Source organism: Giraffa tippelskirchi, chromosome 5, assembly GCF_054371585.1.
Source record: "Giraffa tippelskirchi isolate mGirTip1 chromosome 5, T2T-mGirTip1v1.2.pri, whole genome shotgun sequence".
In the NCBI taxonomy this organism is placed as follows: Eukaryota; Metazoa; Chordata; class Mammalia; order Artiodactyla; family Giraffidae; genus Giraffa; species Giraffa tippelskirchi.
This window is the reverse complement of record NC_137279.1, coordinates 87,966,651-87,987,789: the sequence shown is the minus strand read 5'-3', so window position 1 is coordinate 87,987,789 and position 21,139 is coordinate 87,966,651. Positions and strand designations below refer to the sequence as shown.

General features: G+C 42.2%; 1 protein-coding gene and 1 pseudogene across 4 annotated transcripts; one reads left to right on the top strand and one right to left on the bottom strand.

The window, feature by feature from the left end:
- Positions 1-241: 241 nt before the first annotated feature.
- On the top strand, positions 242-992 carry LOC145505209 (non-selective voltage-gated ion channel VDAC2 pseudogene; annotated as a pseudogene).
- A 1,108-nt stretch (positions 993-2,100) lies between these two features.
- LOC145506616 (intelectin-1-like) lies at positions 2,101-11,220 on the bottom strand. Of its 4 annotated transcripts, none has more exons than XM_081491661.1 (8): positions 10,961-11,220; positions 10,357-10,420; positions 9,644-9,754; positions 8,443-8,690; positions 7,951-8,109; positions 7,450-7,570; positions 3,820-3,923; positions 2,101-2,357 (listed from the first exon to the last, which is right to left on the bottom strand). In XM_081491661.1, exons 1-8 carry the CDS (start codon positions 10,961-10,963, stop codon positions 2,205-2,207), a joined length of 963 nt encoding a protein of 320 aa, XP_081347787.1. In that variant the 5' UTR covers positions 10,964-11,220; the 3' UTR covers positions 2,101-2,204. The 4 variants fall into 4 exon arrangements, with proteins under 4 accessions (XP_081347787.1, XP_081347788.1, XP_081347789.1 ...); XM_081491662.1 differs by having other exon boundaries at positions 9,644-9,751; XM_081491663.1 differs by lacking the exon at positions 3,820-3,923.
- Positions 11,221-21,139: the final 9,919 nt, after the last annotated feature.

The window sequence follows — 21,139 nt, the reverse complement described above, 5'->3', positions numbered from 1 at the left end:
CACATAGTTCAAGGGTCAACTGTACATGAATAGTGGCTGATCAACTACCACACAGATCAGGTTTAGCCAAGAACAACTACAAGGCTTTCACTTTACCCTCCAGCCAGGACAGCTGCCGCCCAACCCATAACAAGCCCAAGGCCTCAGCTGTGGCTGCAGCTCCCCCCTCAGTAGACACCAGATGACCTCTTCTCACAGTCTTGCCATTGAGACCTACACACTGAGCTGTGTGTAAACATTGTGTATTCCTCTGTCATGAGGTGACATTGTAAAATCTGTCAGAGACATTTTCAAGGGAGGACTGGTTTGGGGTTGTCTGGATGTGAAAATAAAATCATGCACTGACACAAAATTCTCAACATCTGGATCATCTAACACAGACACAGGTCAAATGCCTGGCACCTTAGAATCAAATACCTGTACTGTATGATCTATCACAGAACAATGCCACTGATGACACTCTGAGAGCAGAATCGAATTAAAATGAAGACCAGATTTGTCAAGGCTTGAATCTGAGTTTGGTGCTACCTTCTCACACTAACAAAGTAAAGAATAATGTTAATATCAAGTCTTCTTACAAAAGAGAGTCTATAAACCTTGGTTATGATGCTGACTTGGATTCTGTTGGACCTGCAATCCATGGTTCAGCTGTCTTTGACTGTGAGGGCTGGCTTGCTGGGTTCCAGCCCATGACTTGGGACAGTGTCAAATCCAAGCTGACAAGGAATAACTTTGCAGTGCATTACAAGACTGGGGATTTCCAGCTAAATTCTATGTCAGTGATTCTGGGGACGGAATTTGGAGGATCAGTTTATCAGAAAGAAATTCATCTTGACATTTGGGTGAATGCTGCTTGGATATTAGGTACCGGCTGCACTCATTTGGGTGTTACAGCTAAATATCACTTGGGTTTCACTGCATCTGTTTCTGCGAAAACCAACAGCTCTAGTTTAGTTGGAGTAGGCTACATTCAACCACTGTTTCTGGTGTGAACCTAACACTGTCCTGATAAACAGGGAGAGCATTACTGCTTTTGGCCTTTCTGTGGGGTTAGAAGTTCACCCAGCTGTAGAAACCTCTGGGAAGGAATATCAGAAGATTGGGTCTTACTTAACAGAATTCCCCTGTGACCAGTAGGATTAACTCCCCCTCCCCTGAACCCCAGTGACCAAAACAAAGGATGATCTACACAAGAACATTTTAAATTTTATATTATCTGGCATCTAGTGAAAATGGATATCTACTATTTATCAATGTTACATTCATGTAGTCACCTTGCATTATTTAAATCTATTTAACTGTTGAATGTACTAACTACCAAAATGAAACTGACCTACATGAAAATTGTTAAAAAAAAAAAAATTAAAGACAAAACACTCTATCCAGGGTTGCTCAACCACAGCACTGCTAACATTTCAGATCGCATCACTCTCCATTTGGGGAAGGGGTCCTGTGCAATGCAGGGTGTTTCACAGCAGCCCTGGCCTCTACCCAGGTAGTTATCATGCCATCCCCACATCCACTGGTATCTGGAGTGGAGGATTCAAGGTGCAGACTTGCAGGACTGAGCCCTTCACATGAGGATCTGAGGATCCGAGAAGATCATGGGGATCTTCTCCTGTAGATTGGGTCAAAATTGAGTTGAGTTGAGGACACTCAGCTAGTTGTTAGTGAATTGCTTGGTGTTGTGATAACCCTCCCCAACACACAGATATTGCAATTAGTACTAGAATCATTTTAGGAACACTGTCCTGACTGTCAAAGCTGGAGGAATAAAGGAAATGGCAGTTGTGACCTCAATCTAATTTTTTCCTACTGAATCTAAGTAATAGCTATCTTTTCTGCTTTCAGATGTTTATATTGAGGGCTTGATTTGACTAACCAATAATGGTATGGTATGAAAATTAAGGAATGATTTTCCCCTGCTCTTATTCTCTTTCATGGGTCCAAAGAAAGAGGGGCAAACTTGTGTTCTGGACCCAAGACTTGAAGTTCCAAACTCAGAACATCTAAAATGGAAATCAAACCCAATAGGAGGCATTATTTTAATAATGAGACCCTCTAGGTCTCAGCCAATTTCCAAAAAGAATTCAGAGAAACTTAGAAGCACAAAGTGATGCAATTTATTCCCCTCCCCACCTTGTTAGAATTCCATTTTTCCCTCTCTGACTGTCTGGGCTTCTGGGTCTCACACCACACAGCTCTCAGTGGTAGAACAGGAGCACAGCTGCCTCAGTGATCTCCGGGCTGGAGCTGTAACCACGGTGAGTTCCGTATCCATGCCAGTCAAAGGAGGAGAAATCCCCACACTGCACAGGATTGCCCTCTGGGAAGAATCCTCCTCCACCGATGCAGTGCTGGGGGCAGGGAGAAGACACAGTGAGGGGTTGGCTATGGACCCCACTAAGCTCTTTATCTTCGAATCCTCTGTAATCTTTGGTCCTGTTCTTACTTGGCTTTGTCCTCCCATAAACCCCTCTACTCCAGTGGACTCTGAAACCATGCACCTTCTTGAATTCCTTTTGACCTTGCTTCACATTAATTCTTAGCCCTGTCACCCCACCTTTTCCCCTCAATCAATTCTCTAAGTGCTATTCCTCAGGGTTCTGTCCACACCTCACTCTCCAGTTGATGGCTTATCTTCATAAACAAGGACCCATTGTTTATGTTGCTATCACACGTAGTTATCTCATGAGATTGCCATCATGCATTTATATCTTTGTCCCACTTCATCTGAGTTCCTTAAAATGACTCTGTCAACTTTGAATGCCTAATATCTATTGCTTTGTAGGTATCCTAGAATGTATTTTAAGGGAATCATTTTTTGCGGGGGTTAATGCCAATGGGGCTTCCCACGTGGCTCAGTGGTAAAGATCTTCCTGCCAAAGCCAGAGATGCAGGTTGGGCCCTGGGTCGGGAAGATCCCCTGGAGGAGTGCATGGCAACCCACTCCAATATTCTTGCATGATAACTATAGTTAATAATACTATATTGTACAATGAAAAGTTGTGAGAGAGTTGATATTAAAATTTCTTTTCTTTTTTTTTTAATAAATTTATTTATTTTAGTTGGGGGCTAATTACTTTACAATATTGTAGTGATTTTTGCCATACATTGACATGAATCAGCCATGGGTTTACATGTGTTCCCCATCCTGAACCCCCCTCCCACCTCCTTCCTCACAAGAAAAAAATTTGTGACTATATGTTCTTGTGGGTGTGGACTAAACTTACTGTGATCACATTCAATATATTAAAATATAGAATTATTATGGCATACACTTGAAATTAATATAATGTTATATATCAACTGCATCGCATAGAACAGTCTTATGGACTCTGAGGGAGAAGGTGAGGGTGGGACGTTCTGGGACAACAGCATTGAAACATGTATATTATCATATGTGAAACAGAACACCATTCCATGTTCGATGCATGAGACAAATGCTCAGGGCTGGGGCAATGGGATGACCCAGAGGGATGGAATGGGGAGGGAGGCGGGAGGGGGGTTCAGGATGGGGAACACATGTAAACCCATGGCTTATTCATGTCAATGTATGGCAAAAACGACTACAATATTGTAAAGTAATTAGCTCCCAACTAAAATAAATAAATTTATTAAAAATAATAATAAATAAATAAATACAACATAAAAAAAAATAATAATAGCAACAATGTAAAAACTATGTTCACAAATATCAGCAAAACAGTAAAAATGCAAACCGTGAAGAAACATATCATCAGATTCCATAAGGTGGGTGTACCCATGTCCATACAGACACATACACATGGACAGACCGTGTATCTTCTCAAAACTCACATGCTCAGTGTTGCAGCCAGTGACTCTCATCCCAGCACACAGGGCATTGGCTGCTCTCTCATTATTAAATACCCTGAACTGGACAAATCCTGCAACAAATTCCTCTGGAAAAGAAGAGGGAGAGAAGGGGCCAAGTACTGAAAGGACAAACTGGAAATACCTTTGACAAACCCAAAATGAATTGAAATTGTTAGTTGCTTAGTCATGGCCGACTCTGCGAACCCATGGACTGCAACCTGCCAGACTACAGAGGAAGACTGTAACTTGCCAGGCTCCTCTGTCCATGGGATTCTCCAGGCAAGAATACTAGAGTGAGTTGCCATTCCCTTCTCCAGGGGATCTTCCTGACCCAGGGATGAAAATTGGGTCTCCTGTATTGCAGGCAGATTCTTTACCTGTCTGAGTTACCAGGGAAGCCCTTGACGAGCCAAGGATTTCCCTAAATCAACACTTTAGGTTACAGCCCAGCACTCCAGTCTGTGGGAATGGAGCTCAGCACCTCTAGAGAGTGGTTGCTACGTACTGGCTCTGAACTTGGCTGGAAGAGACTCTCCTTCCATCTGGGTCAAGAGGACCAAGGCTCAGGTCACAAGAGACCACTTTTCTGCCTAAGGCTCATATAACTGTAGAAGAAGATAACAGTAGAAAACTTCCAGAAGTCCAGCAGGAATAAGCAGTGATCAAAAGTGTCCATCTGTTTCGGCTAGCACACTTCTCATCCAATTACCATGACTTTATTTGCCCTACCTACCATTACCTGGGGCTTGCCAGGTAGCATTAGTTGTAAAGAACCCACCTGCCAATGCAGGAGACATAAGAGACATGAGTTTGATCCCTGGGTTGGGAAGATCCCCTGGAGGAGGGCATGGCAACCCGCTCCAACACTCTTGCCTGGAGAATCCCCATGGACAGAGGAGCCTGGGGGGCTACAATCCATAGTGTCACACAGAGTCAGACATGACTGAGGCAACTTAGCACGAATGCACACATACACACACCATTACCTGCTCTCATTGAAACAGTAAATGTAAAAAAGTGATGGCTCTCAGAAAAGAAAAAGAAATAAAAGGAATACAGATCATAAAAGAAGAAGGAAAGCTCACACTGTCTGCAGGTGACAGGATACTATACATACAAAACCCTAAAGATACTATCAGAAAATTACTAGAGGTAATCAGTGAATTTAGCAAAGTTGTAGGATACAAAATCAATACACAGTTATCATTTGCATTCCTATATACTAATGATGAAAAATCATAAAGAGAAATTAAGAAATCGATCCCATTCACCACTGCAAGAAAAAGAATAAAATATCTAGGAATAAACTTCCCTAAGGAGACAAAAGAACTGCATACAGAAAATTATAAGACACTGATGAAAGAAATCAAAGATGACATAAACAGATGAAGAGACAGTCCATGTTCCTGGGTAGGAAGAATCAATATTGTGAAAATGACTATAGTACCAAATGCAATCTACAGAATCAATGCGATCCCTGTCAAATTACCAATGGCATTTTTCACAGAACTAGGACAAAAAGTTTTACAATTTATATGGAAACACAAAAGACCCCAAATAGCCAAAGCAGTCTTGAGAAAGAAGAATGGAGCTGGAGGAATCAACCTTCCTGACTTCAGATTATACTATAAAGCTATGGTCATCAAGACAGTATGGTACTGGCACAAAAACAGAAATATAGACCAATCGAACAAAATAGAAAGCCCAGAAATAAACCCATGCACCTATGGGTACCTTATTTTTGACAAAGGAGGCAAGGATATTCAGTGGGGCAAAGACAGCCTCTTCAATAAATGGTGCTTGGAAGACTGGACAGCTACATGTAAAAGAATGAAATTATAACACCTCCTAACACCATACACAAAGAAAAACTCAAAATGGATTAAAGACCTAAATTTAAGAACAGAAACTATAAAACTCTTAGAGGAAAACATAGGCAGAACACTCAATGACATAAATCAAAGCAAGATTCTCTATGACCCACCTCCTAGAGTAATGGAAATAAAAACAAAAACAAACAAGTGGGACCTGATTAAACTTAAAAGTTTTTGCACAGCAAAGGAAACTATAAGCAAGGTGAAAGACAACCCTCAGAATGGGAGAAAATAATAGCAAATGAAACAACTGACAAAGGGTTAATTTCCAAAATATACAAGCAGCTCATACAACTCAATACCAGAAAAACAAACAACCCAATCAAAAAGTGGGAAAAAGACAGACATTTCTCCAAAGAATACATACAGATGGCTAACAAACACATGAAAAGATGCTCAACATCACTCATTATTAGAGAAATGCAAATCAAAACTACAATGAGATAATACTTCACACCGGTCAGAGTGGCCATCATCCAAAAGTGTACAATCAGTAAATGCTGGAGAGGGTGTGAAGAAAAGGGAATGCTCTGGCATTGTCGGTGGGAATGTAAATTTATACAGTCACTATGGGAGACTGTATGGAGATTCTTTTAAAAAAAACTAGGAATAAAACCACCATATGACCCAGCAATCCCACTCCTAGGCATATATACCCTGAGGAAACCAAAATTGAAAAAGACACATGTATCCCATTGTTCATTACAGCACTATTTACAATAGCTAGAACATGGAAGCAACCTAGATGCCCACCGACAGATGAATGGATAAAGAGGTTGTGGTACATATACATAATGGAATATTACTCAGCCATAAAAAGGAACACATTTGAGTCAGTTCTAATGAGGTGGATGAACCTAGAGCCTATTATACAGAGTGAAGTAAGTCAGAAAGAGAAAGATAAATATATTATACTAACACATATATATGCAGAATCTAGAAAAATGGTACTGAAGAATTTATTTTTAGGGCAGCAATGGAGAAACAGACATAAAGAACAGATTTATGGACATAGGGAGAAGGGAGGAGAGGGTAAGATGTATGGAAAGAGTAACATGGAAACTTACATTACCATATGTAAAATAGATAGCCAACGGGAATTTGCTGTATGTCTCAGAAAACTCAAACAGGGGTTCTGTATCAACCCAGAGGGGTGGGATGGGGAGGGAGATGGGAGGGAGAACCTCTTGAGATGTTCAAGAGAGGGGGGATGTATGTATACCTATGGCTGATTCATGTTGAAGTTTGACAGAAAGCAACAAAATTCTGTGAAGCAATTATCCTTCAATTAAAAAATAAATAAATTTTTAAAAAGTAATAGCTCTTATTTTCCCACCAACAACTTATGTTCTGTGGATTTATTACCTGAAAAAATGTCTTCTTTAATGTCTGTCCATCATAAAAAACAAAACAAAAACAAATTTTCCTCACCACTTTGATAGTTGCTCTCACCAGGGACTATTAGCCTAGCCTTTACTATTCTAAGCATCATACAGGGTATTGGTTAAGAAGCCTGGGTTTACATCCTGTAGAATGGACAGGATAAGAATTCTAACTTCATACTTTTCTCATGATGATTAAATGACACAGAACAAGGTCAAGTTCCTGGAAATGAGAGTGGCACCCTGTGTTGATAAGTGTTCAGTAAATGCTAGAAATTGATCATTGTTGTGATTTATAATTTCCTCCAAGAGAGCAGGAAAGGACTGATGAATGGGGTTTGGAAGGAGATACTCACGCTGACCATATGGTGAGTAATAAGATGCAGTTTTCTCAGCATCACCAAAGTCGTAGACCACAGGAATGGCTGGGCTGTTGTCAGTCTGACAACTCCCTGCTCCATACTTCACTGGGTATTTCTGCAGAGACCCAAAATACAGGTTGTGTGAGGACAGGGAAAAAGCTGCCACATTGGGAGTAAGGGATTTAGAGCCCTCAGGTGTTATTCTGCAGAAATCAGCCTGAATGACAGTGACTCCTTCTCCCTGACCCCACCCAGCTAGGTACCTAACCAGCCTCAAGACCCTTGTCCTTCACCCTCTCTCCTCCCCTAAGGCTTCTTCTCTTGCTCTGCAGAGGTAGCACATGATTTCAGCTGACCCACAGGTGGAAGAAACAGCCAAGCAGGAGGATCTGCTAGTGATCAGGGACTCAGAGCAGACTTACTCCTCACCCCAAACACTTGGCTCTCTGTCCACCAAAGGTACTGCCCCCACCCCCAGCCAGCAGCCCCATGTACCTGGTAGAGTCCAAACAGACTATGGCTCTGATTTTGGAAGAAGCCAGCGTCATTGTGGTACCTCAGCAGGGAGCTGTTCCTCCAGTGCTGCAGGGGGCACTTGTTGGGTACGTGCCAGATGCTCAGGTCCTGGGCCTGGATGTCATAGTAGCCAGGGTTCTGCAGAGGGACACACACTCAGCTTTACTGATCCAGGAGATGCCGCCAGCCAAAGACCCACACACACGGCCCGCATTTGAGCTGAGAGCTCGGGTCTCCAGGGGGGCAGGTGCCCAGCAGTGCTCAGATACCCCCATTTCCAGTAGACAATGAGGCCCCACCACCCAAACAGCCTTGGTTCCAAGAGATTGTGATTCAAAGCACAGACTTCTGTCTGTCTTCTTCTCCAGCCTCACCTCCAAATCCCCATCTCCCAACCTCCCTTCCGCATGGTCTGCTCCAGCCACACCCTGCTCCTTACCCCTTCTCAGCTGGTTGATCAGTGCCACCCACCTTGTAGTCATTGCTGGTGGCCGCCTCTGCAGACCCAAATGTGTTGTAATTGGCCCAGTTGCCATCCCCCTCTGGGTAGTCAGCCCTGTTGCCTTGCTGACTGGACCAGCGATCACCCACCGTGCACTTCCCAGGTAAATGGTTCTCATGTACACTGGCCACCAGGGTCCAGCCACCACCCCCAGAGGTCATGTCACAGAAGGTCTGGTAGATGACACCATTCTCAGTGTGGAGGTGATACAGGCCATCTGCAGAGGGAACCAGCCCAGAGACACCCTGTCTGAGAGCATAGGGTCCATCTCAGACCCACAACCAGAAAGACTCTGGGAATTCAGAAATGCATCCTGAAGGCTCCTACACATACCCACTTGTTGAGGACAATTCTCTGTGGGTTATCTAAGAGCAAGGACACTGACTGCCTTTGTTCCATACTACCTTTCCAAAAGCTAAATCCTTAGAAGACAGAGATGGTATCTCCCTCTGGATAGAGCCTCCAGACCAGGAGAGTCCAGAAATCAGCACCTGACCACATCTCAAGTCTACATCAGGATGTGGCCTTTGCAACTCAGAGCAAAGGGCAGGCATGGTCACTGCCATGAGATTCAGATTTCCTAAGTGCAGAGTTCCTCTCCTGGACCCAGCCCTTGAGAGAATAAATTCTCTGATGGAAAAAATGGTAGTTGTTTCTTGACAAGCCCAATTTGTCGGCCTGCTTGGCAAACAAACTACCTGTGCAGCTGTCTCCTGGCCCTCTTCCCATCACTCTGTTGGGATTGAGGCTCAGGAAACCAACATAAGAAAATGCTGATACTCTGACTACTGCTATGAATGTGAATAATAAATTTTCTTGTCCCACTGTCAGGAATTTCACATTTTCTACCAGCATCTGTGAAACTGTGACTGGCAAAATCTTCAGCTTACAAGAAGGGGAAAATGAAAATCTTAGACCCATCATTGCTCCTGCCACCACCTTAAGAGTGACTAGGAACACTGCATTTCTCTTTGTGTTCACAAGATCATGTTTGCTGTCCTTGGGTTGGACAGAAAACCCTCAATATTCCCACTGGAAGTAACCTTGGCTGGAAGCTGGAGTCAGAGCAGACAGAAGAGATAGGCACACTCTCCTTCATCTCCTTGACGGGGATCTGTTCAGCTTAAACGTGACTAAAACGAGAGGGTACGAGGTTGGTTTATTACTTACCACCTGCTTCACTACAAATTCCTTTGATTTCCTTGCAGCTTCGAGGCAGGAAACACCAGAAAGGGACATAGGTTTTACTCTCCCAAAACATCTCAGGAGAACAGGATGCTGCTAGAGGGTGCGAAGATACTTCTCATTATTAGTCTGGAGCCGTTCAACACCAGCCTTCCAGGGCATCAACTCTCAGCCCCTGCCCACATCATCAGTTCATCACTGGACTGTGAGGGCACAGAGGTCAAGGTCCTCTCTGCTAAGACTAACTGACCCCCAATCTAGTAAAGGCTTTACACTTGCATTGTTCTGCTCCACTAATTAAAAATGAAAACTATTAATATCATTATGCCACTTTGACAAATGGACTTGTGAGAATGGGTACTACACAAGTACTTTCCTTGGCACAACCCTCACCAGCTCCTTCTGGGAACCCCGAGGCCAAGGCCATATGAGCCGGTGTAGCTAAAAGGAAGCGCAGTCTTCACTACGGCTCCCCTGAGCCCCCTCAGCCACACAGAGGCACAGACTGGGGCCCCAGGAACCGTGGAGAGACAAGCAATCAGCACTCAGGCTGCAGCTCAAGTTGGCCGCAAAGTGTGACTTGTCTGCGTCTCCGTGACTCCCCCTCTGGACCAGGACTCCAGTATCCAGCCCAGCTCTATTTCTGCTCCTCTGCACACCTGGGTAGCTGATGAAACTGCTGCTCCTGAGCGACTTACCCGTACTCGGCCCTCTGGTGGCCACAGAGAGGAACAGCAGGAGGTACAATCTGGCCCTTGGCTCCTAAAGAGAAAGGAGATCCACAGTCATTGGCAGGTCCATCTTCTCTCTCCTTCCATCCTTGCTCTTAGAACTGAATGAGTAAGGAAACCTTGAATGGAAAGTGACGGGATTCTGGGCATTCTGGAACCTCCTGGAATAGCCCCAACCTCATCCAACCCTCCTTTCTCTAAAAATTTCCATCTCTGAGACTAAGACCTGAACTGGCATCATGGCTCCCCCCACACACAGGTCTTGTCTCAGACTCAACACAGAGAGCTCCGTCCTTCCTTCCTCACAGATGCCAGGAGCTGAGACTCAGGTGGAGACTCAGAGCTACTTACTGGCTCTGCAGAGTCCTGAGGTGGGTGAAGTGCTGAGCCTTTAATGGGAGAGCAAACCACGCTGGCCCTGCCCAGCCCAGCCCACTTCAGGCCAAAGGCCCCACCCTCAAGCTGTCTTCCCTTGAAGGTTCCTGAGCCTCAGCACCCAGCAGTGAGAAGAAATGTGTGACTGTCTGGAGGGGCATGAGGCAGCACTCTTGGGCGCACAGGTGACACTCACCATGAGGAGGGCGAGCCCTGCTGGGTCAGAGCACACACGGTGTTCCCTTCCGTAACAGACTTAGGATGGACGGGACCTCACAGTTCTTCCCTGCAGCCTCTCCTGCTCCCACCTCAGTCAGATGCTCCAGGGCCTCACACACCTCTGTCAGGTCATCATCCAGGTCATCATCCTTCCAGTCTCTCCTGAAACTTCTCTGTGAAGCAAGCCTTCCCTGACAACTCCATCCCCAGGCAAAGCTGGGGGTCCCTGTCCTCTCTGCCCAGAGTAGTCCCTCTCCAGGACTACTGTGTCCAACTCCTAATTATGACATGTGTCACACTGTCACGTCATTCTTTTACTTACTTTTGGGTTAGAAATAATTGAAAATTTACAGAACATTGAAAAAATAAGAACAGTACAAAAGTACACATTCAGCTTTTAACTGAATTCACCTAGAGTTCATATTTTACCCCATTTGGTTTATCATGTATGCCCTCTCTCTATAGATATACACAAATTCACACAAACTTTTTTTTCTAAACAAATTAAGGGTAAGTTACATATGTGAAGTTCCTTTCCCATAGATAGGAGTGTAATTTCCTAATAGTGATATTCTCATATATGGCCATATGCATTCATCAACTTCTTATCATTAACTTTTTTTCATGAAACTGGAACTTTCCTAGGATCTAGCAGCCCAGAAGTTCTAGTGAGCTGATATTTATGGTACTGAAATGTCTCTGGTTTTCATTCTCTCCCATTATTATGAGAGTTCCTTTCTGCATTGGAGCCCATAACCCTCAGAGGATGTTTTAGGTGGGCTAACAAACAAAATATCTCCATTCCACAGCCATGCCAGCCTGACTCATTTCAGCACTGTTCACTGCCCAGGCCCTGGCTGACCACAACCCTACGATTCATCATTGCTACCACCTCTGGGGCTGGGTGTGCTCTCTGGGACCAATCGCTGATGTTCAGGGCACTGCTCCCTCCCTCTCAGTCCCAGACCTGGAGCATCACCTCTCTTTGTTGTCCAAGGTATAGGAGTCATTTGCCATGTTCAGTACTGAAGAAAGCAAATGCCTTATACACTTAGAAACCACTAGCCAACCCAAGAACTGTAATGTTATTAATAACTTACACTTACCCATGTGCTTCCCTACATCATTCTTGTCTGAATTAGCATTGGGGAAAAGGAGAGAGAGAAGGAGAGATGGAGAGAGGACTGACCTGTCTCCCATGCATCTCCGCTGTTTTGTACAACCATAAGGAATTGACCACTAATATCATTTCATCAGGAAATTTCTCAGGTAGTCACTAGGGCTGTTCACTGTGATTAATTCTCTTCTTTTTGGAGGCACATGTACGTCTGTGCCTTTTCTCTGTGAAGATAAACAGGGCACAGGACTTATTCTAGCTGAGAAATATAAGTAGAAAGAGTTACTTTCAGGCTGAAGCCTTTACCAGGCAGAGCACAAGTTCATATCGTCCTTTCTCCAGCATCAGGAAATAATTCACACGTGGGACACTGAGTTGGTGATATGATTATAGCTGATGAAGAAACTCATCTTGCAGCTTAGAACAATGGTGTCCAGGTTCTGTTGTAAGAAAATATTAAGAGTGTTGCCTGTGGTGTCTCAGGAGGTGTGTGATCTACCTACTGAGCTGGAGCATTCAAGGAGGACCTCAGGGAAACAGTGTCAGCACTGTGAGTCAGCTTCCTTGGTTCTGAATTACAAAGGAGAAGTTCTCAGGGGAAAAAAAATTGGTCTGCTTAGCAAGCAGGAATGAAAAGAATAACTGATTCTGGGTCTTCAATAGGCAAACAGTGTGAAAAATTTCACTGATAAATATCTCCAATCAGGACACATACACACACACACGAAGGCAACCATTATATACTTATATATACAAAATACTGCTACCAAATCTTTGTCTCCAACCACCTCAGTCAAGAGCATGTATTTGCTATTTGGTATCTCTTGTGCATTATAATAGCCAGTGACAGATATCCTCCCTATCCAAGGGAAGGAGTGGAGAAATATTGTTCCTACACTGTGCATCAAACCCCTAAAATTTGACTAGCAAAATTTAGGGTAATACAGCAATGCATTTTTAATTACATTTGGTTTGAGTCATCTTCCAGATGTTCATTATTTGGGCATCAATACATGGCTTTATCCTCTGCTGAATACTGTTTCTAACATGAGACTATTGAGAATATGTGACTAAATACATAATCAGTGACCTCTTCCAAAATGGTATATAATTGCTGGATGAGCCCTCAAGCAGCCCGACAACCTGGGCTTGGTTGAGAGGAGGTATGATGGCAGTACAGGTTTCTCACGTGCTTATATTCTGAAATACAGTGTGCTTAACTTTCAAAATATGAATATTGGGATAAAATAAAATACTTTCATGTTTTTCAAAGTATGGAATCTGAATTATATATCATAATATAAACCATGAAGATCACTTTGCATTAAAATTCAAATTGAATAAAACTACACTCCTCTGAAAAAATGTCACCATATCCATTACCCATTTAAAAATCCATCATGGAATCACTTTGATTGCTTCAAACTAATCATCTGGACATGGGATGATGTTGGTGACCATAGAACAAGTTCTTGCTGAGGTCTGCACTCCTGAAACGGCCTCCTGCCCCTTCCTAATCTTCACTGTGTCCAGTGTTGGCCCCCTCCAATCCCTTCCCCACATTGCTGCCAGCAAGGGTCCTTGTAAACCACAAGCTCCTCCGCAATCCCACTAAGAATACTCATGTCATCAGCTAGAGCACCAGGCTCAACCTCCACACCATGAGGTTGGATCAGTTATCAACTGTGGCACAACAAGCCACTCTAAACCCAGGGGCTTAACACAGTGATGATCCTTTCTTTTGCTCCTGAGTCTACAGTTTGAGCAGAGCTCGGTGGGAACAGCTTGTTTCTATTGCATATGGTGTCACCGGGACATTTGAAGGCCTTCTCACTCCCTCTCTCCTTCCTCAATGACCTTTCCCCCTGGCACCTCAACTTGGTTATCTCTTCCCTTAATCTCCCTTCCTCTTTTCCTCCTTTCTTTATCCCCTGACCCCTTCACCCCTGTTCCTCTTTCTCTGCCCCTCCTTGCTCCTGTTCCTTATATGGAAATAGCATATGTCAGCCAAATTTTCTCCCACCCTGGACAATGTACCACAAGACCTGGGATGATTTCTGGTCAGGACACTGCCTTTTCATTTCTCTTCCAAAATCACTATAAAAGGATAGGCAGAGTGATCACAAATCACATAGTTCCTAATGTTTTCTTCATCTCTTCCATTTTCCCCTAACCCTTATTTTCTGAATCAATAGCTAGCAACTCACGTGCTAGAAATTTCATCTTTGCCTCAGATTTCTATGTGTGGAAGACACGGGCTAAGATAAATAACACCAGAAATGCTCCTGAAAACAGGTTTTCAGGATAGCCTTTAGATTGCTCATGTATCTGAAAGGAAGAGTGACACATTGCTGCTGGCCAGTGGAATTGTGAGAACACCTGGCACTTGCCCTCTCCACCTTTCTCTTCCCCATTTTGTGCCCTTGTGCCCTGTAGATCAATTTCTCTGATCTCTGAACTTCCTGTGCACCAGAAGTTAGGAATTAGAGAGAAAAGTTAAGAGGGAAACTATAGAAGCAGCAAGGAATGTTAGAGCACTGGCCATGAAGAGGAGCTGGGGAAAGTAAGGGAAATGTTAGGAGGTGGGGATTGCAGCCAACTGATCTTCCCAGTACAGGACAGCCTAAACTGGGGAGACAAGAAAGAGGTTGAAGCTGGATTGTGTGTGTTAACATGCTAGAAATGTTTGTAAGGTAGAGAAGTATTGGTAAAAATGTAATAGAAGAAATAAACAATTGATTCTGAGAGAGAATTGCTTTTTGTGAATTCAGATTCATTATCAATCACCAGTCCATATCAACATAATTCAAAATGCACTGTAGACCAAAAAAAAAAAAAAATTGTCTGTGTAGAGAGAGAATAGTACAACCGGAAGCCATCCCCATTCCAAACTTGCATCCAGTCTAGCTTCTCCCAGTGACTTGTTTATGCTCTATTGTTAAAAAGAATATTGTAGGCTTCTGTGGAAGAATGTGTGCTCACTTCCTCCTGTGAAAGCACCAAAATCACAACTATCTATTGAACAACCATCGACAGGAGGACACTGGAATCTACCAAAAAAAAAAGATACCCCACATCCAAAAACAAAGAAGAAGCTGCACCTAGATGGTAGGAGGGGCGCAATCATGATAAAATAAAATCCCATACCTGTCGGGTGAGTGACCCACAAACTGGAGAACAATAATACCAAAGAAGTTCTCCCACTGTTGTGAAGGTTCAGAACCCCATGTCAGGCTTCCCTGCCTGGGGACACAACAAAGCAACTGGGAATCCCCAAGGAATCTGACCTCAAAAGCTAGTGGGATTTGATCATAAGACTTCCACAGGACCAGGGGAGACAAAACTTTGTGCACACCAAGACTCAGAGGAACAGAGCAGTGACTCCACAGAAAACTGAGCCAAAACCACCTGCTAGTATTGGAGGGTCAGCAGGGGCTCACTGCAGAGACAAGGGGACTGGCAGCAGCTGTCTGGGAAGGTTCTCCTTGGTGTAAACCCTCTTGGAAGTCACCGTTAACCCTACCATAGAGACCACAGTCCCCAGGGCTGGGTCACTTCAGGCCAAGAAACTACCAGTTGAAAGAACTCAACCCCATCTATCAGCAGATAATTGGATTAAAGCTTTACTGAGCAAGGCTCTGCCCACCAGTTCAGTCAGTTCTGTTCAGTTCAGTTGCTCAGTCATGTCCGACTCTTTGTGACTCCATGGACTGCAGAATGCCAGGCTTCCCCATCCATCACCAACTCCCAGAACTTGCTCAAACTCATGTCCATCAAGTCGGTGATGCCATCCAACCATCTCATCCTCTGTAGTCCCCTTCTCCTCCTGCCTTCAATCTTTCCCAGCATGAGGGTCTTTTCCAATGAGTCAGTTCTCTCTTTGGCCATCAGGTGGCCAAAGTATTGGAGTTTCAGCTTCAGCATCAGTCCTTCAAATGAATATTCAGGACTGATGTCCTTTGGGATGGACTGGTTTAATCTCCTTGCAGTCCAAGGGACTCTCAAGAGTCTTCTCCAACACCACGGTTCAAAAGCATCAATTCTTTGGTGCTCAGTTTTCTTTATGGTCCAACTCTCACATCCATACATGACTACTGGAAAAAGCATAGCTTTGACTAGATGGACCTTTCTCAGTAATGTCTTTGTTTTTTAATATGCTGTCTAGGTTTGTCATAGCTTTTCTTCCAAGGAGCAACCATCTTTTAATTTCAGGGCTACAGTCACCACATGCAATGATTTTGGAGCCCAAGAAAACAAAGTTTGCCCACCAAAGCAAGACCCAGTTTTTCCCACCACCAGTCTCTCCCATCAGGAAGCTTACACAAGCCTGTTAGCCTCCTCCATCATAGGGCAGACAGAAGAAGCAAGAAGGACCACAATCCCACAGTGACTAAAACAAAACCACATTACAGAAAGTTAATTGGAATGAAAAGGCAGAAAGTTACATCCCAGATGAAGGGACAAGATAAACCCCCAGAAAAACAACTATATGAAGTGGATATAGGCAGTCTTCCAGGAAAAGAATTCAGAATAATGATAGTGAATATGATTCAGGATCTCAGAAAAAGAATGGAGGCAAAGATTGAGAAGATGCAAGAAATGTTTACCAAAGGCCTACAAGAACTAAAGAACAAACAAACAGAGATGAATAATACACTGGAAGGAACCCATAGCAAAATAACTGAGGCAGAAGACCAGATAAATGACCTGGAGGACAGAACAGTGGAAATCACTGCCACAGAACAGAATATGGAAAAAAGAATGAAAAGAAATGAAGACAGCCTAAGAGACCTCTGGGACAACATTAAACACAACAACATTTGCATTATAGGCATTCCAGAAGTAGTAAAGAGAGAGAAAGGACCTGAGAAAACATTTGAAGAGATAATAGCTGAAAACTTTACTAACATGGGACAGGAAATAATCAACTAAGTCCAGGAAGCACAAAGAGTCCAAGGCAGGATAAACCCAAGGAGGAACACACCAAGACATAGTAATCAAACTGATAAAAATTAAAGACAGAGATAAAATATTAAAAGCAACAAAGGGGAAATGACAAATAATGTACAAGGGAACTCCTATCAGGCTATCAACTGATTCTCAACAGAAACTGTACAAGCCAGAACGGAATGGCATGACATATTTAAAGTGGTGAAAGGGAAGAATCTACAACCAACAAGACCCTACCCAGCAAGATTCTCCTTCAGATTTGATGGAGAAATCAAAAGCTTTCCAGACAAGCAAAAGTTAAGAGAATTCAGCACCACCAAACCAGCTTTACAACAAATGCTAAAGGAACTTCTCTAGGCAGAAAACAAGAGAAGGAAAAGCCCTACTTGCAGAAAATATACCCAAAACAATTAAGAAAATGGTAATAGGATCATATCTATTATGATCATAGGATCATATCGATAATTACCTTAAATGTAAATGGATTAAATGCACCAACCAAAAGATATAGACTGGCTGAGCAGAAGAAAACACGTGCATGTATGCACTTCTACTTACCACATCACTCTGCTTGACTCACCCCAAAATTGTATGTAATTATTTATATTGTTAGGTTAATCATGTTCTCATTATAGCTTGCAATTGTAATTATCTTCTATTTTGTGTCTGGGTATTAATTTTGAAAACTGATAAACATCTTTTACTATTGTGATTATGTAACTACTACTCACTTAATATCATTGTATCATGATTGGTCAACAGAAAAACTACAGAATTCTATATCATCAAAGCTACCATTTAATAGAAAAAACTGTAACCACTTTTTAAAATCCATATGCATATCAGAATTATCTTGGAATTTTTTGAAAAATACAAGTGCCCAGGTGTTACTTGTTTTTGGTTTTTTTGTTTGTTTTTTTAAAAAAACATTTATTTATTTACTTGGCTGTGTTGGGATCTTTGACGTGGGATCAGTAGCAGTGGTGCTTGGGCTTAGTTGCCCCACAGCATGTGGGATCTCAGCTCCCTGACCAGGGATTGAACTTGAGTCCCCTGCATTGCAAGGCAGATTCTTAACCACTGGACCACCAGGGACGTCCCTTGTTTTTGGTTTTGTTTTGTTTTGTTTTTTTGCCATAGCTCCAGATATGTCTCTAACGAGCAGCCATGTTTAAAAACAACTGGACTGTATGAAGATTTTTTACTTTTATCTAGTTTGTTTCACTTTTTCTATTTCATATTCAGAGCTTCCATTTCATTTAGCTTATTTTCCAATTCCTCCATTTCTTTTTTTTTATTTTGAAGTTCCTTCTCAAGCCTTTATCAAGCATAGTAGAAAAGCTTTTGTATACATATATGTAAATAATATGTATAATACATATATTTTAGAAAACTTATGAATTTTTGTCTAACTAAAAAATTTATGATATTTTGATTCCACTTGTTTGACCTAGTATGAATAGAATGCTAGATTTCTAATTTAAAAAAATAGATATGTAACAAGCAAAAAAAGTTAACTATATAGCATAGGAAACTATAGTCAATATCTTATATTAACTAAATGGAAAATAACTTCAAAAATAATATATGTGTATATGTATAACTGAATCACACACTCAAGAAATAATTCTACTTTTTGAAATTTAGTAACGTTTATCTTTTTGCCAGTTTTTCTAAATGTCCTATGGACATCTAATAGTAATGTGTGAGACACAAAATTTTAAATATATTTGTGTAGGATGTGATTAATATAAATTAATAAAATATAAATCTATTATTTTTAAATTATTAATGACATCATTCAAGAAGCTCCTATTCTTCTTTTTTCTGCATTTGATAAAATATTCTCAGAGAAATGTTAATATGTCTCACTATGATTATATATTTTTTCTTTTCCCTTGTATTTCTTCCGATTTTTGCCTGATTTTTTTTGTTGTTAAGGTGTCTAATGGTTTATGATGTCTATCTTCTTTGTGAATTGTACTTTTTATCTCTAAAAATATTCATCTTTGTTTCATTTAAAATAGGTAAATAAATTTTAAAAAGAATATTATAAAAAATTGACAAACATACAGAAAGGGATATAAAAGATAAATCTACAGTTCAATGAATTATAAAAAGTAAATACCTATAGGCTCATTATCCTGTTTAAGTAATAAAAGTTTCTTTCCCAGGTGGCTGCCAAAGATGGTGGAGGGGAAGGTCCTGATGCTTGATGACAAGGCCATCACCTGGGATGTCTGGCAGCCACTCTGGGCAAGCAGGTGCTTCTGGGCCAGATGGTAGTATTCCTATACTACTATAAGCACTATAAGGAAACCAACATTTCTGACAGTTTCTACAGAAACAAGCTGAAGTGCCTGGCCTTCCACAGCAAGCACATGAATACCAATTCCTCACATGGCCCCTGACACATCCAATCCCCCAGCTGCATCTTCTGGTGGACGTTGTAAAACATGGTGCCCCATATGACCAGGCAAGGCCAGGTCACTCTGGACTATCTCAAGGTATTTTATGGGATCCCACCACCCTATGACAAGAGAAAAGTGGATGGTGATTCCTGCCATCCTCAAGATTGTGCCAGATTGTGCAAACAAATGCCCACGTGCAAGTTTGCCTACCTAGGCTGCCCAGCTCATGAGGCTGGCTTGGAAGTACTAGCAGTAGCAGCCACACTGGAGAAGAGAAAGAAGAAGGTCAACATCTGTCACTGGAAAAATATTATAAAAAGCAGTTCATGAGACTACAGAAGCAGGCTGAAAAGAACGTAGAGAAGAAAACTGACAAATGCACAGAGGTCTTCAAGACCCATGGATTACTAATCTGAGCCCCCAAAAATGACTTCTTATTTTTCAAAAAAGAAAAAAAAATTTGCCAGGACTCCAAACATATTCCTTCCAGATGACAAATCTCTTCTGAGCCATATCCTTCAAGAAGATTTGCAGATAATGAAACCCACAACAGATAGAAGAAGTTAACTGTGTGCTGACCACAAGCAGGTAGACTCCAGATCAGTTGGACAAGAAGGCTGATGATATTGAGTCCCAAACCTCACCAACAACCAAGAAGAAGAATGTTGACTTTCTGATCTTGCATACAGCAATCCTCTTCCCCATCCTGTCTTTAAAAACTTTTCCCTGGAAGACAGTGGGGCATACAGGGACCAGGATTTGGGCATTAGCTACCCAAACTCCTTGCTTAGTACCTGCAGTAAATGCTGCACTTTCCTTCACCACAACCCTGTGTCAGTAGATTGGCTTTACACACACAGGCTAGCAGATTGAAGTTTGGATTTGTAACACTCTGACATAAGGATAGACAAATAAGGGAAGCAGTAACAAAAGGGAGTAAGAAAGAAGAGATAAAGGAGAAGGACAGAAATCTGGAATGAGCTAGTAAGGGGAAAAGATTTATTAGGGAGGTGAAGGAAAAAAAAAAAGAAAAAGAAGAAGAGACTGAAAAAAAGCAAACACAGTTGACTCTTGAGCAAAACTGGTTTGAACAGTGCTGGTCCCTGATTGAGTCAAAATGGGGTTGAATTACAGGACATCCTGCTAGATGTCAGTGAACTTCTTGATATTGTGAGAACCCCTCACCAATACAGAGATGTTTCAAATAGTACCAAATCATTTTAGGGACACTCTCTCAACTGTCATACTGGAGGAAATGCGCAGTTATGACCTCAATTTCTCTTTTTTTCTACTGAATTTAGATAATAGTCATCTTTTCCTCTTTAAGATGTTTATGCTGAAGGCTTGATTTGACTAACCGATAACAGTATGGTAGGAAAACTAAGGAGAATGATTTTCCCCTGCTCCTCAGTCTCCCACAGGGGTTCCCTAGAAAGAAAAGCAAACATGTGTCTGGGATACCTGAGACTTGAAGTTCCAAACAGAATGTCTAAAGTAGAAATCACCAGAATAAGAGGCATCATTTTAAAACATCCCTCCAGAGCTCAGTGAAATTTAGAACCACAGACAACACAAAGTGATGTAATTTATTCCCCTCCCTCCTTGTTAGCATTCCATTTTTCCATCTCTGAGGATTTGGCTTTAGGAGCTGGGTTCCACGTCTCACACCACACAGCTC

Excerpts from the sequence above, each read along its gene's own strand:
- LOC145506616 (XM_081491661.1), bottom strand. Across the intron at positions 3,924-7,449 it reads TTACTCACCATATGGTCAGC|AGGAATTTGTTGCAGGATTT; the intron begins GTGAGTATCTCC and ends CTTCTTTTCCAG. Across the intron at positions 2,358-3,819 it reads CTGGCTGCAACACTGAGCAT|CACTGCATCGGTGGAGGAGG; the intron begins GTGAGTTTTGAG and ends CCCTGCCCCCAG.